This window comes from Haemorhous mexicanus, chromosome 2 (assembly GCF_027477595.1).
Source record: "Haemorhous mexicanus isolate bHaeMex1 chromosome 2, bHaeMex1.pri, whole genome shotgun sequence".
Lineage (NCBI taxonomy): Eukaryota > Metazoa > Chordata > Aves > Passeriformes > Fringillidae > Haemorhous > Haemorhous mexicanus.
In genome coordinates this window covers 18,010,107-18,032,914 of record NC_082342.1, presented here as the reverse complement: position 1 = coordinate 18,032,914, position 22,808 = coordinate 18,010,107, and the positions used below count along the sequence as shown (strand labels likewise).

The 22,808-nt window shown below is 40.2% G+C and overlaps 1 protein-coding gene and 1 long non-coding RNA gene across 4 annotated transcripts in view; one reads left to right on the top strand and one right to left on the bottom strand.

Moving 5' to 3' along the window:
• Positions 1-8,708, bottom strand: part of ALCAM (activated leukocyte cell adhesion molecule) — a 117,280-nt gene extending 108,572 nt beyond the window's left edge. For all 3 annotated transcript variants that reach the window (XM_059837055.1, XM_059837065.1, XM_059837046.1), the window contains exon 1: positions 8,550-8,708. In XM_059837055.1, the coding sequence (XP_059693038.1) occupies positions 8,550-8,649 (100 nt within the window). In that variant the 5' untranslated portion in view covers positions 8,650-8,708. The remainder of the gene's footprint in view (positions 1-8,549) is intronic.
• LOC132322552 (uncharacterized) overlaps positions 7,931-22,808 on the top strand; it is a 110,931-nt gene continuing 96,053 nt past the window's right edge. Inside the window, exon 1 of the long non-coding RNA XR_009485128.1 lies at positions 7,931-8,330. This is a non-coding gene — a long non-coding RNA (uncharacterized LOC132322552). The remainder of the gene's footprint in view (positions 8,331-22,808) is intronic.

Here is a 22,808-nt window from a genome sequence, read left to right as displayed (position 1 = left end):
AAGACCTCCAAAAAACCCACAATTCTTATTTCCCTGCTCCTATTCCTTTGGCTCTCAGACAGACATAAAGCATCTATTTAGCCCCTCTGATACACCAACAGTTTTACACACAGGCAGAAAGTTTGTCTTCCTTCTGGCCGCAGATACCCAGGGCTTAAAGCTCTTTTGAGATAAGGAAAGAACTTTCTTACAGAGCAGGCTATACATTATGTTAGGATGCACAGAAGATGCCAAAATATTCTGTGATTCTACTAAGGTTTACCTGCCTCTATACCCACAGTAGTCACCTTTCCAACATACCACTTACTTCCCACTATCTCAAAAGTTTTAGACTACTCCCCCTGCTACCCCCAGAAGCTGCACAGAAGTTTTGGATTTAACACCCCAGGTACTTAAAGTGACAAAAAATGACCCAGAGACACAAGGGAGTCTGGACGAAATACCAGAAACCTGACCCATACCAAGTCTGCAGGTGAACTTCGAGAGAGCACACTCCAAGATTCATACAGACGCTTCGGAATTTGCTGCTGTGGGACACCTCACATTAACTGGGGTTAAATCTTGAAGGTAAAGGACATAAACTTCAAAGCTGAAACAGAACCTGTTGCATCATTCAACAGCGGCGTGATGTGCCAGTTCAAACAGAACTACAGAACAGTCATCCCTCCAAAAGTCCTGTTACAGAAACCATGTCAAGAGCTAAACTACTGGAGCAAAGCATTTTCTGAAAGTTTTAAATATTTAACAAAACAGTACAAAACACAAAAAAAGTACAAAATACAAATTCATGCAATACAAAGCAGCTGTCATTATTTACTCAAACACTGGTGACTGTTTCAAACCACAGGACTTCATTATTAACCATAATTACTAGAATTACTTTACTAACCATAAAGCTCTGCATTACTACGCTCTTGCAGAAAAACAACAGTAAGAAACATAATTCACTCAAACTGGAAGCTGCTGGGACACTCACAATACTGATTTTCTTATTGCTTCTGTGCGTATGCTGGGTTCAAGGTCAGCAGCAAGTTGCACAGCAGTTTGAAAACTGAAGAGTAATATTAGGAATTCTTGACAAAAATCTCAGTCATGAATTATATTTGGAAAAATTATCCCCTTGCTAACCTTTAAAGCTGTCAAGTATAAGATGCAAATATTTCCTGGATTTATATCACCAGTTGTCAGAGCACTACTTTGCTGTCAAGTGTCAGAAATTTCCACCTTCCCCAGTTTTTGAAAGCAAATCACATACTGGGGTGTCCCTGTGTGGATTTTAAAATAATGCATGCCCTATCATCCTCTCCCTACACAAGCATTTGATGTGCTGTATCAAGAATGAAGAAATTGATTCAGCATTCTTCTCTCTTCTGAAGTTACAGGGCTACGCTGCAGCTTCCCAAATCCTGCCTGAATATTCCATTTGTCCTTTGCCTGTTCCATGTGTGGTTTTGTAGGTAAAGGCCACTGAGTTCATCTCTACTCTCCAGAAAAGCTAGAATAAACCAACAAATCTTTGACCATCCAGATTTTATCTGGATGAGTCACAGAATCCACTTTGCTAAACACATGCCGCTTTGTACATTTCATGAAATAAAATTCCATGCCAAAATGGATAAACGCATAGATTAATACTCTAGCTATCCCATCAACTGAAAAATCATTCAGAATCTGCAATTAAAAGAAACAGCATCTCACAAATAATTTTGAGATCTCATAGTTGCTTTCAATTGCCCATTTTTAAGTGTATTTCAACCCAAGTATTCTCTGTCAGGTATCCGGTTACAGACGATTAAGTGAACACTTACCATTCCACCCCAGAGATAAACTGTGCCAACCCTCTAAAACAGAACCCTCAGGAATTCTTCCTGGTCAGCATGACAAATTCACTCAGCTCAACAATGAGTTCTCAAGAAACAAATTGTTACATTTTCTAACAATAACAAGCAAGCAAAAAAACCCAAGCAAACCCAGAATCCACCCCATCAAAACTTCACATTAAAAAGCCAAACCAACAAAACCGTGAAAAAAGTCAGTTGTATATGAAATGCCACACTTAAATCAAGCTGTACACAAATTACATCTATTTTGTTCTCCAATATCTATGGATATTTTCTTTAGTTAAACTGGAGAAAAATGGATTTAAAAAAAGCAACTTCTGCAACATGCAAAATGATAAAGGGCATTTGTCTGGGATTCATCTGATTGAAGAATAATGGTGAGTTCATTACAAGTTAACTTGAAGGTGACTCAAAGAATTTTTTTTAGAAGTCCTGTTCTTTATTGAGAATTCATAATTAGTTTCAAAACCATCTGTTCAGAAATACTATTTAAAAAATGAAAGTATTCAAGAAAAATATAAACTCCTAAGTTTACAGAGCATTTACCAACTTTCTGTATGTATGCTTTTCTGTGTTAGAGACATGGAAGGAGTTAAAAAGCATACACCTAACCTGGCTTCTTTCACAATGACCATGTTTACAGAATGGCAGCATACATATTCCACTTTTCCTTAAAATAAAAAATCCTGCAAGAACTTACTGAAAAAACAGACTTTTTTAAACAAATGCCCTACCTAACATTTTACTGGAAGTTCAAACTTTCTCTCACCCCAGCAGTAAGTCTGGTACAATCATTTCCTTATCCTGTTTGTAGCCTATTTCCAGCCACACCACTCTTGGCCCATTTGATCCCTGGAAATACCCTCTATTTATTCTAATTCTTTTTGGGCTTCTCCATGATTCTCACCAGCTGCTTCCTCGACAAAAAAGTGTCACTTAAAAACCTTATTCTGTAGTGTATCCATCTGAAACACCCAAAGCCTTGTACCAAAAGAGAAGTATCTCTAATTGAGTCATCTTTTGGGGTTTGCCTAGTATGTGATTTGGATTTGGCCTTCCTTCCCCATCATGCAACAGGAAGCCTATCATGAAAGTTAGATGCGTTCAGTAACAAAGCCTAGCATGACAAAACGCTGTGAAGAAACAAAGACTTTTAATATAACTTTCTAGCTGAAGCCAGAGGTCTGGGAAAAGCTGAGACACACTGCTTCTAACAGTAAGGTAGCGGAGCTCCCTCTATTGAATTAGCTGCCAATATCTCTTCAAAGCTTTAAAGATGCCAACTGTGGTCAGAATCGATGTTCTAATGAAAACCTAAAACCTGCCAGCCTGGGCAGCTGGGACCCGTCATGTACACTGTATGCAAGAGACAGCCAAGGAAAGGGGACAGCCACCACACAGAGCCCGTGACACATGCCAAAATGTCACTGCCTGCCAGGGCTCCAGCCCTGGGGACTCCTGCTATCCTTGGCTGCTGTTTGAGAGTTTTCCATCAGGTCCCAAATTGCTGTGCCCAAAGCCCACAATTAACAACGCTGGGGCATACTACAGATGGTGCTACCACAGCACAAAACACAACACATGAGTGCTGTTTGAGCTTTTGAAATTTTTCTTCACCACTGGGGTTAACTGTACACAGAGTAGCCCCTAAACAAAATATATGGAAATACAGATTGTTGAAACACTTATTAAATCACCAACTGCACTTTTTACTTCTTATCAAGGGAACAGCTTAGTATTTCCATTGCTGTTGAAAGCACTTTGAATGCTTTCTACCCAAATGTTACAGAACTGTTCTAACCCCTGATAACCTCTAAAAATCACACCCTGCAGGTGCTCTGTCTTGCTCTCTACACTCTTTTATCACTTTCTCCCATTTTTTACCTCCCAAAAGAAGCACATTTATTATCAACAATAAAATTACTAGTTCAGAAGAAACAGCACTGTTTTAATAAGCAAATATTTATTTGCCTTTCTGGAGACCTATATCCATGATAAAAAAAGCAATTTGATCTTAAGCTAGGCAGAAATTCCTCAAAAGGGCCAACACTGTGGAGCAGTAGATTAACATCCACTGGTGTAGGAATGATTGTGATTCAAGCCATCCTCAATAAAACACACTGGGAAAGACAAAGGAAACAAAACCAGAGAAAAAAAAGAAAAGGAAGAAACTTGATCTGATCGCTGCCAGTAGTAGATTGTCAGAATATAAAGCGCATTGCAATCTCCTCTCTAAATGATGAGACTCATTTTCTAGTGTATTAAAGGCAGAAATGTACAGCCTCCTTCAATATTCATCCTGTTCCCATTAAAGAAAATATACCGAGATAAAGAACATGTAGGTCAAAACCTTGTCTTCTGGGAAGATAACACTCAACCATTTCATATCAAAGGGAGTTGTTAATATTCAGGTTTTCCTGGAAAAATCACGTTCTGCTTAAGTAATTTCTAATTATCACCCTACAGCATTTACAATTCTTTAGGAGTCTCTCATTTGAGCATCAGTGAATGGAAGAGTAACTATTTTTCTTGAAGACAGAGGAACTCGAGAGAAATCAGAATATTGCAACAGGTCCTCAATTCTCTTACAAATGTGGCCTTGTATTTTACACACACTTTTTAATAAAAAATTACTGTATTACCAGAGGAAAAAGCTGCACATCAGCCAACTCAGAGGAACCTTGAGTAGCACTGAAGAGAGAGCCTGAAGATTATGGGGTTTTAGATATGGTGAAAATCTATACATAAAATCTAGCCTCCTATTAGAGCTGGCAGAACTAACCAGTACCATACTACAACACCATACTATTAAAGGTGTGGAGAAACAGTTTCAACAATCAGCATGGTAGTATTAAAAAGCCATAAAACTCCCATGTGTGAAACAGCAATGGAATAACCACTGGAGATCAGGCCTCGAGCCAGCTTATCTGTGATCATCATGTTATGGTTATAGAGCACAGATCACAAGAAGGGAAAATGAATAAGGACAATATAGTGTAAGGATTACAATTACAAATTAGAGCTCCTAGAAAATAAGCCCATTCAATCTCCCCCCAGTGTTATTAGGCTCAAAGTGCATACAGAGAGGTGGGGCTCCTCTGTAATCAGTTGCTTACTAGCAACCTGCTCTTATTTCACCCAAAAAGTCCAAAACCACTTTGACAAAAAAATACTCTCCAGGAAGTCCTCTGGTAGAAACCTAAAAAAGCCCACAATGGTGTGTCACATATGAGCAGCCAATATATTAAAGTTATTGCTGCTAGAGAAATGCTTCTTTTCATATGGCTTAGAAGGATCTCCTATGGAATCAGGTATGATACCATGGAAATCTGCAGTGAGCACTCTTACCTCTTAGGACTACAAACCCCACTGCTTAAGTAAGATACTTGCAAGAAAATAGAGAACACAGTTTTAGCCTGATCATAAAGATGTAATTTTCATTATGTAAAACACTTCTCCTATTTTATTTTCCCCTTTATGTATCATCTTGCATAAATATTTAGAGATACTGTTCCCCAAAACTTTCTGCTGGAAATAAGTCCACAAATGAATTCTACTACAAAGAAGATTATACATAAACCCAGGGTAAATAATTTTAACAACACAGGTTACTTTCAGGAAGGAGAATGGATGGTATTGCAAGAAAGGGGATTACTCTTACACAGATTGGAGAGTGAAAATAAAATATCCTGAAATTAAATATGACTTGTGACAGATATATTTATTTCATGAACATAACATATATTTTCTCCAATAAAAATCACCTGGCTGAAATTTCAAGGATTTACAGACCTGGATGATTTCTGTTGTTGCCCTCTGCCTTCTCAGTGCTACAAACCCAACAGTAGAGGGGAGAGCACAAGAAAAATAGTTTATGTTGGAAGACTTTCACATCAAAAAAGAAAAAAATCCCCTAAATATATCAAATTCTTCCTAAAGCAATCAATTGAAACTCACTTAGGAATGAGTCTGGTTACCTGTATGTTAGGCCACAAATACATGGCACACTGAAGCATATACACGTTGTGCAGATGTTTTCTGACTTCAGTTTCAGAAAACCCTTGTGAACTCCAGATCTTAATATAGAAATCCAGTTTCCCTTGCTCAAAGTCACACCAGATATACCAGGGAAAAAACGCAGTGAGAAGTGAGAACACAATGAGTGTCATGAATAAGATTACATGTTTCAGTCTTGCTAGGCTTAGGCAATATGTAGCAAGCCTAGTAATAAAAGGAGAGACTAAGAGCTTCCTTGTAATCCACCAGAAAAGCAGGGGGAGGGGGAAAAGTCATAATTAGTCATAACTCCTGATTAAGAGTTTACTTTCTTTTCACATACAGCCATTCCTCTAGAGATGTATGAGATTATAATCCTTTTTCTCACTTAGTCTGACCTAGAGGCAGTCTCTTAGTGCCAAATGTGTACTTGGACCCCCTCTCTCTTTTCAAGATGGGTATCTTCCTAAGCAGTCTATTCTGTGAAGAAACAAACCCCAAGTTTTCGCATCAGGAACTCCATCATTGCAGTCCATCTTAAATATTGCCAGAGATATTTACAATTGAGGCACATAAACTTTTAATACCTCATCTATTACTTTCCATACCCAAAGCTCAAATGGAACTCCCAAAAGCTGAGCACCATGATGGAGTAATACACCCATAATTTGTTAAAAAAATTAGCTATCATCTAAAATAGATGAGATAGCAAGGGGGAAGAACCAGTAAAACTACAACAATATCAAGACCTTTTTATAGGTATTTTTGTATGTAAGTATATTTTCTATTCGTCAGAATAAACAGAGAACTAGAGGCTGAAATCTACAACTGGGCTTTCCACACATTTTCAGTATTGCAGGGAAAGTTTGTAAGCTGAGGTGGGGCTGGTTTCTCCCCAAACATATTTCCTTACAGTTAGCCTGAGCTTCTCCTTGATGGGGCAAGGAAGGAATGAAGAGCAGAAAGAACAAGTTTCATTATTTTGCTGGCAGCCTATTAAGATCGCAGGTAGTCAAGCGACATTTTTTTAGAGAGCTCCATCAACACAACCTTTGAGATAAAATATTTTATGGTTTCACATTTTCTTCAAATGGAAAATGTAGACAGACACACAATCACCAAGATCATTTTGTGTTTACTTGGTTAAATCTCTCCACAGAGGCAAAGTCTTGCTTCTTAGAAGCTGAGGTGCTTATCCCTCTGATAATCCACATGCCTTCAAGATTTCATAAAATGAACTATATTTCCTGAAGACTTTCTCTGCATCACAGCAACCAGTATTCTTTGTAAGCTCTGCCACCAGGACTGGTATTTATTATGTCCGACAGTGATTATACCCTGTGTTTGCCAAAGCAAAAGCCAAGCAGCACAGCCTGACACACGGCTTACAGTTCCAATATTGCTGTTGATTCTGTCTGGAGCTTTTTTACCGTTCTGTTTGAAATTACAGATTCAGCAGGCTTGTTTTACTGTTGTAGCTAGTTTTCCGTTTTCTACTTGGAGCTTGTAAAACACAAAATACACCTAGTGAAAAAGGTCTGCTCTTCTCTTTTATTTCGCCAAAACCATACTGGCCGTAAATGGTTAACTGGAAAGCACGTAACAACCGGGCAGAGGCCAGGAATGAAAAACCACCAGCAGTTCCTACACTTCTGCAAACCCTCCGTTGTTTCAAAGGCACATAGAGGCAAAGCCATTTCTTAAAGCAATACAAAATTTTACCACAGGCTGACGCTCTTTCTACAAGAATAATGAGACGGTCCCCGCGCTGAATGCAGAACTCCTCACTTCACAGCTTTTCCCTCAGACTTCACTTTCACGCTCAATATTTACAAAACAAAGCCTACAAACACCTCATAGCCAAAATATTCCCAGAACAATTAGGATATTTAGCACTCTCTGAGCCTTCCTACTTCCCCAGCGCCTCTCTCAAGAGTGCTTTTTAGGGGCGGAGAGGGGAAGCGAAGTTACCCACGCGATGCCGATCTGCCGGAGCAGTCTCAGGCACGCAGCGCTGCCCCCGGGCGCGGCGCCCGCGCTGCCCCAGCGGGCTGCCCGAGCAGGGGGCACCGACAGCGGGGCAGCCCCCGCCGCGCCCGGCTGCCTGCGGGCGGCAAGTGCCCGCCGCGCTCCCCGGGCTCCCACTGGCAGCGGAAAGCGGCGGGAGGCCGCCGGTCCCGCGTTGTGCAGGCACGGCCACGGGCGGCACTGAAGGCGCGGAGGGGAGAAGCGGCTGAAGCACCGAAGTTGCAGGCGGCGGGCTGCACAGACGTGCCGCTCAGCCTGGAAGTGAAAGCGGCACGGCACCGGGATTCGGCTGTCGCTCCCGCGGGGGCAGCGCTGCCCGGCGGCCGCTGACAACGCCCTGGAGGGACCCCGCCGCCGCTTCCCTCGGGGAAAGATGAGACCAGCGCGTCTCGATCCCCCCCACCGCTGGGGCAGCTCCTGCCTTTTCCAAAGCAGAGACGGCATCAGCCGGCGCACCCTCGGAAGGTAGGGGAGGACCGCTCTTTTCCAGAAGCGCAGGGGGATGCGGCGGGCACCACCGGTCGGGAGCGACCCCCGGCGAGCAGGGAGCGGGGGTAGGTGCTGGGGCGCTCCGGGGAGCGGCGGGCGGGCACCGCCACCTGCGCCCCGGCCTCCCCTCCGCCAAGTTACGCGCGGCCGGGACGGCGCGGCCGTGGCCACCGCTTCCCGCAGGCGGGCGCTCACCTGGGGGCAGGCAGAGAGCAGCGAGCAGGAGGCAGAGCAGGGGCGGCAGCGGGCGGCGGCGGCAAGAGGCGCAGGCGGCGGCGGCGGGGGGCTCCATCATCCCGCCTGCCCGCGGCGGGACCGGGAGGCAGCGGCGGAGCGGGGCGGCGCGCCCGCGGGGGCTCTTCCCTCTCGCACCGGAGCGCGGCAGCGACTTCTCCCTCGTCGAGGCCGGGAAGAAGCAGCGGCGGCTCTCCCCCGGCGCCGGGAGCAGCGGTAACTTCCCGGGCGCGGGCGGCGGGGCGGCTGCTCTCCCTCTCGGCGCGCAGCGAGGAACGACTCCGCACCGGAGCAGGTGGCGGCTCCCTTCTGGCAGCCGAGCGGCGCTCCAGGACTGAGCGCTGCGGCGGGAGAGGCGGAGCCGGGCGGCGGCAGCGGCGGGGCTGGCCCGGCCCCCGAGCCCCCGCCCCTCTCGGAACACGGCGCGCAGGCGGGGGGAGCCCCGCGGGCAGCCCCGCCGCCGCCCCGCCCGCTGCAGCCTCCCCGGTGGCCCGGGATGTGCGGGCTCTCCAGCTCCGCGATGTGCTGCTGCCTCTGGGGCGGCGATGTGAAGGCGAGGGGGCCGGGGCTGGCGGGCATGCGGGGCATCCGATCCCCTCTTCACCTACTCCTGCTTTGCTTCTGCTCGGTGCTTAGGCTGCTTTCTGGTGCTGTGTTCAGTATGCGTGTTGGTTACGAGTACTGCAAATCCAAAGCTAAAAAATAATGAATTAATAATGACAATACCTGTTCTGTTGAGTGTATAGAAAGGTGATTGTGCCTCCTCTGAGCCAAAATGAAGAAAAAAGGGAAAAAATTAAAAAGCAAAGATAATAACGATCAGCTTAATCTGATTTAGTTGATTAACAGATGACTGGATAAAAGGAGGGGAGCTCACAACATTCTGCATGAAGAAATGCACTGCAGGGTGAAGGGGGATCTTTCGTCACTTGTGGAAGTCGGCTGCCCTAAAGGTCAAAAAGATTCCTCATCAAAGTAATGTAATCCAGAAGCAGCGCTTTCATGCACAGTGCTCCATTCTCCTGTTTCGGTCTGAGTAAGCAGTGTTGTTTCACTGAGAGGGAAGAGAGCACGCTGAAGCCTCACAGCAAGTTTCTCAGCTAACATTTCTGCATGATCAACATGTAGCCCACGCAGTCATGTGAAGTAAACCTGATGTCCAAAATCTGAAATATGAATAATGCACATAGTTTGGTCTTTCCACAGGGACTTTCTAGTAGTGAAATTCGAAGTGTCAAGTGCTCTATCTCGCTTCACCATGTGATGATTTGAATTCTTGGACGGGAACTTCCCCAAAACTCCGGAAAATGAAAGACAAACTTAGCCAGTCTGTTGTGCTATTCTCAAAACAATTTTCTTGATGTCTAACAACTAAAAATACTTAAACATTACAGTGATACAGAGTACGTTTAGAAAAACACAGCCTGTGTACTTTTTTGCATATCAAGCTTGTTTTTTCTAAAGAGGGGTAAGGAATATTTGGCTTTTAGAACTTTAAAGTATTGTTTTCACTTCACTTATTGTTTCTAAAAGTTCTTCTGTTCTTCCACATTATTATTATTATTATTGTTCATATTGTGTACAGCATGCCATGCAATCAGTTTTAAAAATACTTTAATTTCTAGGCTTATTGCTCAGCAGAGCTCTGTTGTCTTTTGTTTTCTCAGCAGATTTCTCTTTATGGGCATATTACTAAGCAGATTAAAAAAATACTACTTTTAAGAGCAATAATCTTTTTGTTTTCCTGTTGAAGCAAATTAGTGTTTCCCATTCAGTGTTTTGGTGTTTTGTTGGTTTGTTGGGTTTTTTTTTTTCCTTGCATGTTTAGAAGTATGGTAATCATTAGCAGGGAAATTTAATATTTCTCTTGCTGTCAAACCTGGAGACCTCCTCAAAATCTTGAGAGAGATCCTCAATGGAATGGAACTGAGATGACCGTCTAACCCAGTTCAAACTTTTATTCCTGCTTTGTTTTTTTTAAATTTCTAGAGCTTTTAATAATATGTGCTGATTTTGCAACAACTTGGGCTCCATTACAAATTAGGGGCCTAATCCTGTCTCCTGCAATGATATGGGCAAGCTTATTGAAGTGAGTAAAATTGTGGCTGGCAAAAAGTGGCAGAAAAGGCCAACTCTAAAAATGCTCTAAGTGTACATAAACGTAAGAAAATACTTACAGGCCAGAATTCACTCTGCATTTAGTAGCTGTTTGCTTTTTTTTTTCAACATGGCAATAGCGAGATCAATTTGTATAAATGCAAACACATGGTTTGCTGGTTTAGGGAATTAAAGTACCTTGCTTTCAAAGCAGATGATTAACTGCTGCCTCATTTGCATCAACATAATGAGTAGTATATGTTCTCTCTCACTGGGAGAAGGGATAAGGAAGACTTTCTGAATATTGTAAATATTTTCCAATGGCATGGTGCAGAGACTAAAAGGCAAGCTATAGAACTATACATTTCAGGCAGGCAAAACATATAGAGTAATTTTACAATTTATGCTCAAGATAGTATTGTGAAAATTTATTTGACGACTGTTTTGCTCTGAATGTGTTGCCTAAAGTCTGTAAGGAATATGAGAAATGTGAGAGATTACATTAAGGAGATAATACTTGAATCAAAAATATGATTTGTTTAGGGTTTCCCCTCACTCCTTTGTCATTTATCTTCAAAGCTGTTTCTACCTTTCACATGAAAGGAGCTCTTTGAATTCTGAGTAAATAGAAAACATCTCAAGCTCAGATTACTTAAGTGTTTTGATAACTTCACAGGATTTTAAATGTGATTAGAAATTGTTAAGATAATTATTAAAGATATCTTTATATGCTATGTCATTTTAGCTAGCCTCAGTTCTGAGACTTTATAATTAATTCTTTTAATGTCTGTTAGGTTGATAGAACATAGATTTTTTTTTCCTACAGATTATTTTTTTCGGCCATGCTCCTCTTCCTATTGAAGTTAATGGGAGCATGAGTGAGGCACTGTTGGAAAAGCAGCAATTGCCTGGCAATAAAGTCCAAAATAAATATTTATTTTGAAGAAGCTAAAACACTAGTACAAAAAAATCTGTAGAAAATAACTGTTTTTGAAAAGCAATAACAATATTAATACATCGTTAAATGCTTAATCCTATCAAACCATAGATTTTCTATTTATGCGACAAAGTGGATTGAAAGTGTAATCCATTAATAATGGTCATGCATAATAACAAAGAGTTTTTTTTAAGCTGAAACACCATTTCCCTTTTACAACAGGTACATAAAACACTTTGGAAGCCAATTTCTAGCAAGAATAATAGAGAATAGTGTTTAATAGAGCACAATGCTCCTGATAATTTATGTGTTGTTAATAGTGAGGGGATAACTGTTAATATTGTTTCAATGAAACTCTGAGGGATGGTTTGGCTCAGCACTCAAAATACAGTCTGCAAAGTGGAGACCTGTTGTTGAAACTGCCCTTGAATTGTAAGACCAGCATTGAATGCAATGTCCAGCCTTGCATTTCTGCAAATCTGATTCTGTTTGGCTGGGCGCTGCTGGGGTAAAGGTGTCAATTCAGAAGAGACTTGCATGTTTTAGATTATTGTCATCTCTGTTAAAATGTGATTCAGCATTATCTAACTCCAAGGTTTAAGCATATATGTAATCCATACTGCTGGTTACAACACAGACACGGGAATTCTTGGTGAATCAGATGGGACTTGGCTCATGTTTTATGACTCTTGAGAAATCCAGCCCCCTTAGGTGCCTTGAATACCTTTAAACACCAGGCTGTGCAAATCTGAGCATGTTGAAATCAAGCAGAGTCTTTCACTGATTTTGCTTGATTGCACTAGAAGCTGGGGTGGATGAATACTCATGTCTGTCAGGGATCGTTTTGCATTGCTCAGTACTGGCACGTGAAGATAACTGGCACATGAAGTCTTTCTGAAGTCAATCAGCTGTACATGGTCAAGTACACCTCTAGGTTGTAAAGTATTTCAAACAGAACATGAAAAACACAAAAAATGATCAAAAACCAGAGCTGGCACAGTGAACTATGACCAACAGTAGAAAAGAAGAAAGCCTACTTAATTGGGGTTTCTGCAGGTATCTGCAAATTATCTGTCTTTGACCTAAGTAAACAAGACCCATATATTTGGAATAAATAAAAAAACCCTGACAAATTACAAAAGAATGCATAGAATCAACATTTTCAGTATTCCTTCACTGCAAAAATTGTACTACTCATGAACGTTAGCAAATGCCTGCCAGTGTTGTTATTACAGTAATCAGCGTAGCAATTAGGCTCCTGAAACAAACTTATTTTCCTATTACCCATGTCCAGTGCACCTGTTTTTTACATAATTTAACTAAAGGACCAGCACTGTATAAACATTCAATACATAACATTACATTTGTATTATATACAAAATACCTAGAATGCTTTCAGCTGAGATGAAATTTTCATAAAATACAAGTGGAACCTGAGAATAAGGAGTTTGTATAACATCTGGTTGTCTTTAAAAGTTTGTGGTCTGCCTTAAAAACAAACATAAAGAAAATAAAATTTTTAGACTATTAGCAGGTTTTATGTTCAAAATAGACAAGAGTCACATTAGATGATGATGACTGAGAAGTGCATAAAGAGAAAAAGCAATCCAGTTCTTTAGGCTAGACCAGAATATATCAACTTTACTGGCCACCTACTTGCCTTTTGTGAAGGCTCAATGACCTTTTCCTCTGCCTTTTTCATAAAGGCTTGAGGTAGGTAAAAGTAAGCAGTTTTCAGATTTCAGGTCTCTTTTTTTTCATTACAAAAGCCAATTATGAGGGCAAAGAATTATTTTTTCTGTGGGTATCCAGTGGGATACACAATTGCGAAGAGTAGCACTGATAATATATTGGAGAAGTAAAATAGCTATAGTACAAAGAATGAGATTATTAGCATTGCTAAAGTGGTTAGACTGTTTCCCCTTTTCTCAGTGTCCATGAAACCGAGTTCTTTGACTTTTTGTGCTTTCTAGTCCTTGACAGTCCCTGAATGTAAAGGGAAAATACCTTAATAATATAGGATCTGATGGGCCTCCTCTACTAAAAAGCATCCTTGACAAGACACGTTTCATTCTGCCAGAAATATCCTGCAAGCAGTTCTGCAACACCTGGTTTGCAATGTCGGCATGCTGTGAAGGAGAAAGAAAGAGCAGAAGTGTCGTGTGATTTATTAGGATGGCACTGAGCTTCTCTGCCCTGCTGGATGAACTCTTTACACTTACCCACAGCTGGCCTGCCTGTGTGCAGGATGGACTTTCCTCAGTCTCAAGTGATGCAGAACGTAGTTCTCAGAGGGGCCCAGCCAAGTCCTGGCTTGAGAAGTTGCTTCTCGGGCTGAGGAGCCTTTCCACAGGGCTGTTCACAAAGGAGTGGAGTGCAGATGGTGTTGGCCCCAGCCTCACCTGGAAGCAGTTCCTCATCTGTTCTCTTGATGTCGCTTGTGGCTGAGGCTTGGACTGATTTGATTCTTGCAAGGTCAGCTCTGTCATAATCTGCCCCAGATTCCAAATCTGGGCCTGTGCTACCCAGTTCTACTCACGATGCCAAAGCAAGTGCAGACAGCGTCCTGGCAGAGCAACAGAGGGGAATGGAGGCCTGCTCTGGCCAGCAGCCTCCTTTTATCCCTGCTGCCACTCATTATTGCAACATTAAATCATGGCACTTTATAAGGTAGGCACTCAAATAGCTTTCACCTTTGTCCTGCCTTTCCTTTGAGGATTTCAGATTCTGTGAGAGCATTAAGTGCTTGGCAGCCTGTGACATTGGGCAAGATACTGAAACTTAGAGGTATGAACAGGTTTCCTAATCTGTTTGAAAAACTAATGGTGATTAAAAGAAAGGCTTCAGAGTTCCTGAGATTTCACCCTCATTGAACTATTCTGTTTATATTTCTGTTGGTTAGAGAAAGGTAATAAAAACAAATGTAGAGATTAGAAGCACGGCTGGTAGTCAATTCAGTGAAATGCTCCTGCCTGTACTAGTTAGTGTGCTCATGTTTAATTTTCAAACTTAGCCAAGGGGAGAAAAGTGGAGGTAACTCATTCAAAGCATGTTAGGGATTTTCTCCTTTGCATTATGAAAAGAGCAGTGAAAGTAAGGATGGAAGGAAATGAGGCATATTTTATAGAAAGTATGAGTGCAAGATATGGAAGTAACTTTGCTCTTTATCCACCTCGAGACCACTTGGGTTTAGGTCTGCTTGTGAAGAAAATCAGTGAAAATTGAGCAAACCTGTATGTCTCTATGGAAGATGGACAGGGCAAAGACCGCTCAGAGCCCTTCATGCCTGCTCAGAACTTACTTGGACCAAAGGAAATTTGTTACCTCTTCTGCAGAAGAAATTTTCTTCCTTTTTTGTCTTGCTTGAGCCAAAGAACCTTTCTCAACTGTTGAAGAATGATGAGATAGTGTTGAGTAGAGTAGGTGCGCCATACTGCAGAGTTCAGATCCTTCAAAGTACTGCTTCGTTGAGAGATTCAAATAAGAAATGAGAAAATGAGAGATGGTGATAAAATGAGAACTGAAAAGGAAGGATTAAAATAGAGAGTTAGTACCAGGTTCACACCAGTTTTCAATACTAGGACACTGGATTCTGCACATCCCAAAGCTGGGCAGTTTCCGTGTGTGACAGGTATTGCCTCAGGCCCTAGTAATCAGTTTTTCTTCACACTCTTGCTGGTAGTAGCAGACTTTCTCATGCTGCATGACTTTTAACATATGCAGCTTTCATTCATTAACTTGGAGGAGAGGGTCAGCAGGAAATCAATTATGCTTTTTTTTTTCCTTTTAATGTAGCCATATGCAGAACCATTAAAATGAATCCACTGTCTGTGTTCCAGCATTGCCATTTCTTCCTTGCAATGTTTATTGCAGTGTGTCTGCCCTCAGTTGTGCTACATCAGCACTTGTAGATTAGGAAGAGCAATTCCTAGGTAAATGAAAGGAATTGCTTTTCCCACTCTGCCAGTTAACCAAGGCAGGAATAGGCTTGCCTCAAGGGATTAAAAAGGCCACCAGCTGATCATGTGCTTCTCAGAGCCATGTGTTTTCTGAACTCTGAAAAAAAGTGTATTTGATCATCTCTCATTTTAACTGGATACCTGTGTCAAGGCTAGATTTGTAAATTCTATTTTTAAATGCTTGAAGATTAAAAGGTTTTCAAGACCAGACTCAGTATTTCAGCGCAACTTAGGTGAATAGTATTGGAATATCTCCCTTATATATGTAATGCTGGCTCCTCAGAAGGTGATACCTTTTCAAGGTGGGCCCTTCAAAAAGGGCACAGTGATTGGGACTGTTGAAAACAGAGAGTTTAATTAAATCAGCAGAAAATTGCCATGCTTGAAGATGTGAAGGGTTAGCACATGGATTTAGAGAATTAGCCATGTATGAATCATAATTATGATATAATATATATGTTTCATTTGAGCAAAAGACTCTGAAGTGCTTGAACTCTCCTTAAATAGCTTTGCTGTTCTGGAACAAGGAAGAGCTCCTGCTACAGGTAGTTTACAGACGAAGTAGATAGGATGAGTAAAGTGTGCTTTGAAGGAAAAAAAAATTGTTATTCTTGTACATCATCCTGGCTCAACTGAGTACATTACACTGTTGTAAGCATTTCTTTTTTTATGTTAAAAGAAAAAAAAATGTAGAACAAAAGCAAATCAAACTTGAAAAAATTTTGATTTGCAGAAATTATAGTAGGAGATGTATTTTCATAAAAATGAACTTGTAATTACCACCAATAAACTGTAGTGATGTCTTTGGGAGGGATGGTGATTTATGGCATTTTATGTTGGCAGAAGATGTAACCACAGGTTGTTGGATTAGACACCAGTGCTGAGTCACAGTTTAGAAGGTAATACCAATTACTGGTGCATCCTTGTGAGAGAGGCTCACTGTAGCAGCTGCCCCATGTGTTTCCACTGGCTAAAATAATCAGTGCAATTATAGAAGCAGTGCTGCAAGGGCTTTTTTTTCCCTTCACATAGAGTTCTGAGAATTTCTGATAAGGACGGATAACTAATATTTTGGCAATCTATTTAGTACAGTCTTAAACTCAAAGGCTAGAAGACAATTGTTATCAGCTGTCTAAGGATCACACTCTGCAAGAGGTGGATTCGCAAGAACATTGTAGATTTCAAGGTCAGATTCCCATTCTGTCAGGATGTCTGTAATGGTTCTTAGTCAGGAATGGCAGTCAAAAGGGTTGAAACTTGCCTGGCATCAATGTTCTTAAAGTTTGCAGTTAGCAACAAGAAGACAAGTCTACCTGCTTTGCTTAGGGCAAACTTATCAAGATTTCTCTACTTTTCTGGCTTTCATTTGACCTAACTTTTTAAGTCTATGACATTTTTCAGAGGGCAATTTATTCCCTTGACTCTGCTACCCTGAGTTTTAATTTATTTTTAGACTTTGTGTTAACCCTACCCTCTCATTGTCAAACAGTCTCCCATGTCTCACAGACAAGATGTTTCTGCTTCATTCCATGTTTGGAATGATAGTGTTTGTATTTCCAAATCATCATTACAAATTATGGGTCCCTGATTTCCTGGGGATGGCTGATTCCATTTCCATGTGATGTAGTGAATTGATTCCTTGTTTTGCTTTGCTTATATGCATGGCTTTTACTTTCACTCTTAAAGTAAAGTTATCTCACCCTTAAAGTTTTTTTCACTCTTACCCTTCTGATTCTCTCACCCATCCCATTGTGGGGAGTGAGCAAGTGGCTGGGTGGCTCTGAGCTGCCTTTCAGGGTTAACCTACAATAGGTCTTGTTCCTTACAGAATTGTTTCTGACCCATTGCTTGAATTTATCTTCTGTTTTGTACTTTTTAAAATTCACTCTATGCTAAAGATGTTACACAATCACTACAAGTGAGCAGGCTTTGTATCACTTTATTAATAGATAATGACATACACAAAATAGAGGTCATGCCGCTTGTTCACCAACAAAATTGTATGTTCAATATGTAGTTCAAGATAAGAAGATGCATCTGTGTAAGGGTGTTTGTTAAGTGTAGGATGTATACTGAAGAACCATTTGATCCTAAAACTAAACTTTTCCCCTGCTGTTCTTTTGCAAGACAGTTGTAAAATCTATTTAAACAAACAAAAAAAGGATGCATTAATCACAGTTCTCTGCGCCTTGATCACATTCACTCACCCATTCTTTAAGTATAAATCTTTCAGCCTTGTTGCTTTCTCACATAGATAAAAGGTGTAAAAGAAAGAGAAGTTGGAAATGGGAAGAGAGTGTAGACATTTTGTAAGTCCTTTTGTGGGAGAGATGGGGAAGGAAATTAAAATTTGCTTCAATGACACAGTGCAGCAGTGTATGAAATTTCAGTTTTCTGAGAATGAAGGTGAGGTTTTAGAGAGGCATAAATGAAGTTTACTGAAGTGAATGCTGCTGTTAGGCAGACAGGTTTCCACTTTCTTTTGAACCACTGCAACTAATTTTGCATGCATTGTGAGCTTTTTTTTTTGCAAATCATATCTCTTTTGAGAGAGATGAACCCCTTGAAAAGCAGAACACTCTAAAAGGCAACCAGGAGGATTTGAGCCTATAATTGAGCTCCTACTAAATTAATTTTGCATTGTCAAATGCTACTTGATGACATGGAGGATGGGACAGCCATATAATTCTTATATTGTATGAGCCAAATTCTGAGGTCTTAAGAGGTTCTTAGAGATGGCATCTATCTCACTTATAGCTAAGTGGCTCTTAAATTTAAAAAAAAGAAGAAGAAGAGAATAATAGTACTTCGAGGCAGCTTCTGTGAAGTGCTCGTCATGCACAGTTCCAACAGCACTTTAAGGAAAAATGTCAGTATCACTATTTATATCTAATTCAATTGGGAAACTGAGGCAGAGGATGAAGGGGATTGAATTCCTGAATCAACAAGTAGTCTGTAAAATACTCAGAAACGGCTACAAAGTCCCATGAATGCTGGTAATGCCCTGTAATCTATAACATCTTGTTTTTTTCCTCTGAATGTTGCTTGAGAATAAGCTATCCTTGAGAGAAACTCTTCAAGTGGGCCACTTCAGTTCTTTGAGAAATGTTAAGAAGTCTGAATTTGAGAATTATTTTAATCCAATGCCCCTTGGTATTGAATCCTTCATGTCCTTCCCAAAGTATATGTGAAGCCTTTGTGGAAACCATGGATAATCTGGAAAATGGTATTATTAGGAGGCAGGCAGCATGTTGATTTATCTCCTTTGCATTCAAGTCATACACTGTGATCTTTGTTATTTCAATAGCTGACAACCACAAGGACCAGAATGAAGAGCAGGGAGAAGGCTGAGCCAGAGATGACAGAAGGAGAGCTAATATATTGTCACAGGGGCTTTGCAATGGGTGCATTATCCTCCTGTGACAGCAGACTGCCCTCTCAAGGTATTTGTTCAAAGACATTTCTGAAGCTAAGTCCTGCTGAAACATGAAGGTTTAGATAATGTTGGTTAAATGTGATTTACATCTGTATGCAATGAAATAAATTATGATTAGGTCTTTTTTTTTTTTTTATGAAAACATCCTTGGGATTATACATATGCAATCCATAGGATGTGTTATTTAACTGTAAATAAACTGAAGCTAGACAAAGCTATATGGAAACCATGGGGGGCAGAGGTACTTTTCTTGAACAGGTACTCAAGTGACTACTACATTTAATGCAATAGACATTATAATTACTTGTTTTTATGAACTTTCATCATGAAGCCCTAAGTTCTGATCAGAAGATGGGCAGAACCAACATTATTATGGAACATTCATGGGAAAAGATGGATGGAATTATGTGAGTCAGTGTGGTTCAGAGTGTTGAGGCTGTTCATGGCTGTAGGAATTGGGTCTTGATTTTTCAGAAGGATGTCATGTTCCCCATGCAGAGCAGCTGCTGTTACTGATGACTCCTACTGTTTGAACACATGAAACGCAGCAGCAGTGGCTACACAATTGTATGTGTATCTATATAAGGGAATTAATAGATTGGAAATAAGTTTGGAAATACCTTTGCCTTCTGAACAACAGTAGCTTTAGAACTAATCCACTCTTGAACATGTTGGGAAAATTATTCAGTTGCAGCTGGTAGGAGGCTGAAGAGTAGTGAGAAACAGTTGCAGACACATATTGTATGCCTGTTAACTCGCATTCTTGGTTTTGGTCCTTTTTATTCCTAAATTTACAACTACTTTATTTTAGTATAGTAGGTTTGAGGAAAAAAAATTGTTAAGCATATTACTTTGCAGGTAATCTTTGCATAAATTCTGCCCAAAGCTAATTTACTTTTGTTATTCAAATTTACTCCAATGTAGTGTTTGAGAGGTCTTAACACTCTTGTGCAACATATGCAAGCTGATCTTAATGAACAGGTTATTGTGGGGTTTATACTTTTTATATCAGTATGAAATTGAGAATTTTACTTTTTATTTATTTATATTAAAACTTTCCTGTATTGTCAAGTGACACCAGTATTTTTGCATGAATTACTGCTGACCTGAAAAATTGTTTATGTACTTACTTAAGTCCATCCTGTTTGTCTTCAAAGTGAAAGAACAGTCTTGGCTGATTCAGGGCAATGGCTTTTTTGTAGAATGTGTAGTATATCTTCATTGCCTTTTAGCCTAGATGCAGCTACCATAGGCTGCAAAGGTTCTTCATGAAATCCTGTAAGCATGGGTGAGTTAGGCTGCTCTTATTTCCTGTTGTTTTTCTCTCAGTATCCCAGCTAGTACCAGCCATTGCTGTTGCAGACACACACAGCAAACCCGAATTGTCTTCCTTCAGCCGTGTTTCTCTTGGTGGCAAGGTGCTGCTTCTAGCAGTTCAAGTGGAATTCACTTCCTTTCCAGAGAGGTCCTTTAGGCAGTGCTGTTGGCAGGTCACAAGCAACTTTAAACGGAATTCTTTTGTTATGCAGGTTGCTCAGTGTGCATCCCATACTCCCCAGATAATGGCCGTATAGTAAATTTCCTGTTAAACAAGATTATGGCTTAATTAAGATGCAAAGAATTTGATCCCGTATTCATTTTCTTAACATTTTTTGTTTCATTTTCCTCCCAATTTTCCTATGCTATTACCTTCTATTTGGAAAAAAATAGTTTGAGTGTAAACAAAGCAAAGGATTTAGATAAGTCTGTGCCCTAGTAACCAACTAAAAACTCCTATTTTCATTGAGATTGAAACTGTGTTTGAACTCTCCACTAATGCTAAATCCATGGTTATCAAACTGTTCCACAATACTGTGGGAGTGAATAAGGCAACTATTTTTTTTTTTGAGACATTGCTTGTGATTGCTGGAAAAGAGAGGCATATTAGTAACAACATTCAGAAGATTTATAGCTTGTTTGCTGGTGCATAGGAGAGTAAGTGCAGATTACTGAGGGTTCTCAGTTATGAGGGCTATGAATTAAAGTTGTTATCCATAATTTATGATTCTCCATGTGCTTTCAGTCTACATTCAGTTAGAGAGAAAACATAGGCAGAGTAGAGAGGAGTAACCTTGAAATAGGAAGAGTTGCTTCGTATAATCACCATCTTCATCCTGTCCTTGAAAACAAATACAGAATCTTACAGTTATTTAAATACTAGATTGCTATCTTGCTTTAAGAATTGGTGATCCATTCATTAAAACAGGAAAGCTGCAGCAGCCCTCTTGCACAACTTCTGTGCCTTAACCATGGGCCCCTGAGGAAAATTCAGAAGACTAGAAAAAGCAACAATGAGCCTTGGAAAGACTATCAGCATAGTAGAATCAATTTCTTCTATTCTTGCAAGTATTTGTATACATCTTTCATAGCTGGTGCTCCTTGGATTTAGTGCACAGGTCAGACCTAGTGCACTTCAAGTGCTTTTCTGAAGTTGGCTAAGAAGAAAAACCACTGGTTTGATAGCTATACTTTTGCTTGTTACATCCTGGTACATTTTTCACACTGATACAAATGTATGTATTTAGAGAGAGAGAAAATTGTACTTCTTAAAAGAGGAGAAAGAAAATGCCTGTAATTTTTTTCAAACTCAGTTCAGGTGAACTTTATTATTAGAATACATTGTTTAATGGTCTACCTTCAGCCCTTATAGTAGCAGCACATCTGCTTCTCTTCAGCTTGTCTTTCATTCCCCACAGTTTTAAACAAGGAGTAGGTTAATAATTTATGGAAATTGTTTCCTGTGCATCTTCTTTTTTTCAGTGTTTTCAAATTAGCTTCTCTACTCCTGCCCATGTAATGCATGGTGCAAGTTCTGCAGAAAATGAGTAACTTCAACCACATATAGATGTGTAGGGTGGCTGAATTTGTAGGTAATGATGATGTAATTAGGTAACAGAACTGTTATGTTAGAGTCTGCCTAGGCAGATTAAACCTCACAATTTTAAAAATTATCATTAATGTTCATAAAAAAGAGGATATAACATTTTATTACCTGGAAATAATTTGCATTTATTTCCTAGTTATTAATTCTTAAATTTATAGCACAAAAGTAACAAAAGAGACCTGTCTGAACATCCTAGATTCTTCTGACACATATCTGAGAATAGAATAAATCCCCACCAAAAGCAGCATCATTTTAAAATGAGAGGAAAACAATGAGTAGATCAAAAAATAAAACAAAAAGCTTATTTTTTATTTGAAGAAGATTTCCAAAGCTGCTATAGCAACTGTTGTAATAATTTGAACCTTGTGATGTACAAAGGAAAGGGGTGGATTTGAGCTGTATTGAGGAACTCATTGAAAAGAGAACCTTAGACCCATTGCTAATGTATTGCCAAAGGACAGAATTCCTCTCCTGAACTCCAGACAAACAGATGAACTGGGACTCAGTTCTCATGGATGGATTAAGACTCTTCTAGAGAAATTTACCTTGTGTATTTTTTTTAGCACTGTGCAGCCGCAGAAGTGTTGACATTGCTCCTTGATTTAGCTGAAATTTTGAAATGAAGTTTCTCACTGCCACAGTAGTGAGATTTGTTTGGCAACTTGTTAACACATTAAAAAGAAAATAGCTGGGTTTATTATAAAAATGTACTCCTGAGCATCACATATGCACTCTTCATCCCTGTATTTCTTTCCTTCCTGTTTTTTTTCTTGCACTATCTTTCTTTAGCTAATAATCTGAAAATATTTATGCATATGCTCATTCTAGGTTTGAAAGTATTCCAGATGTGGCTGCCCAAATGCTTGCA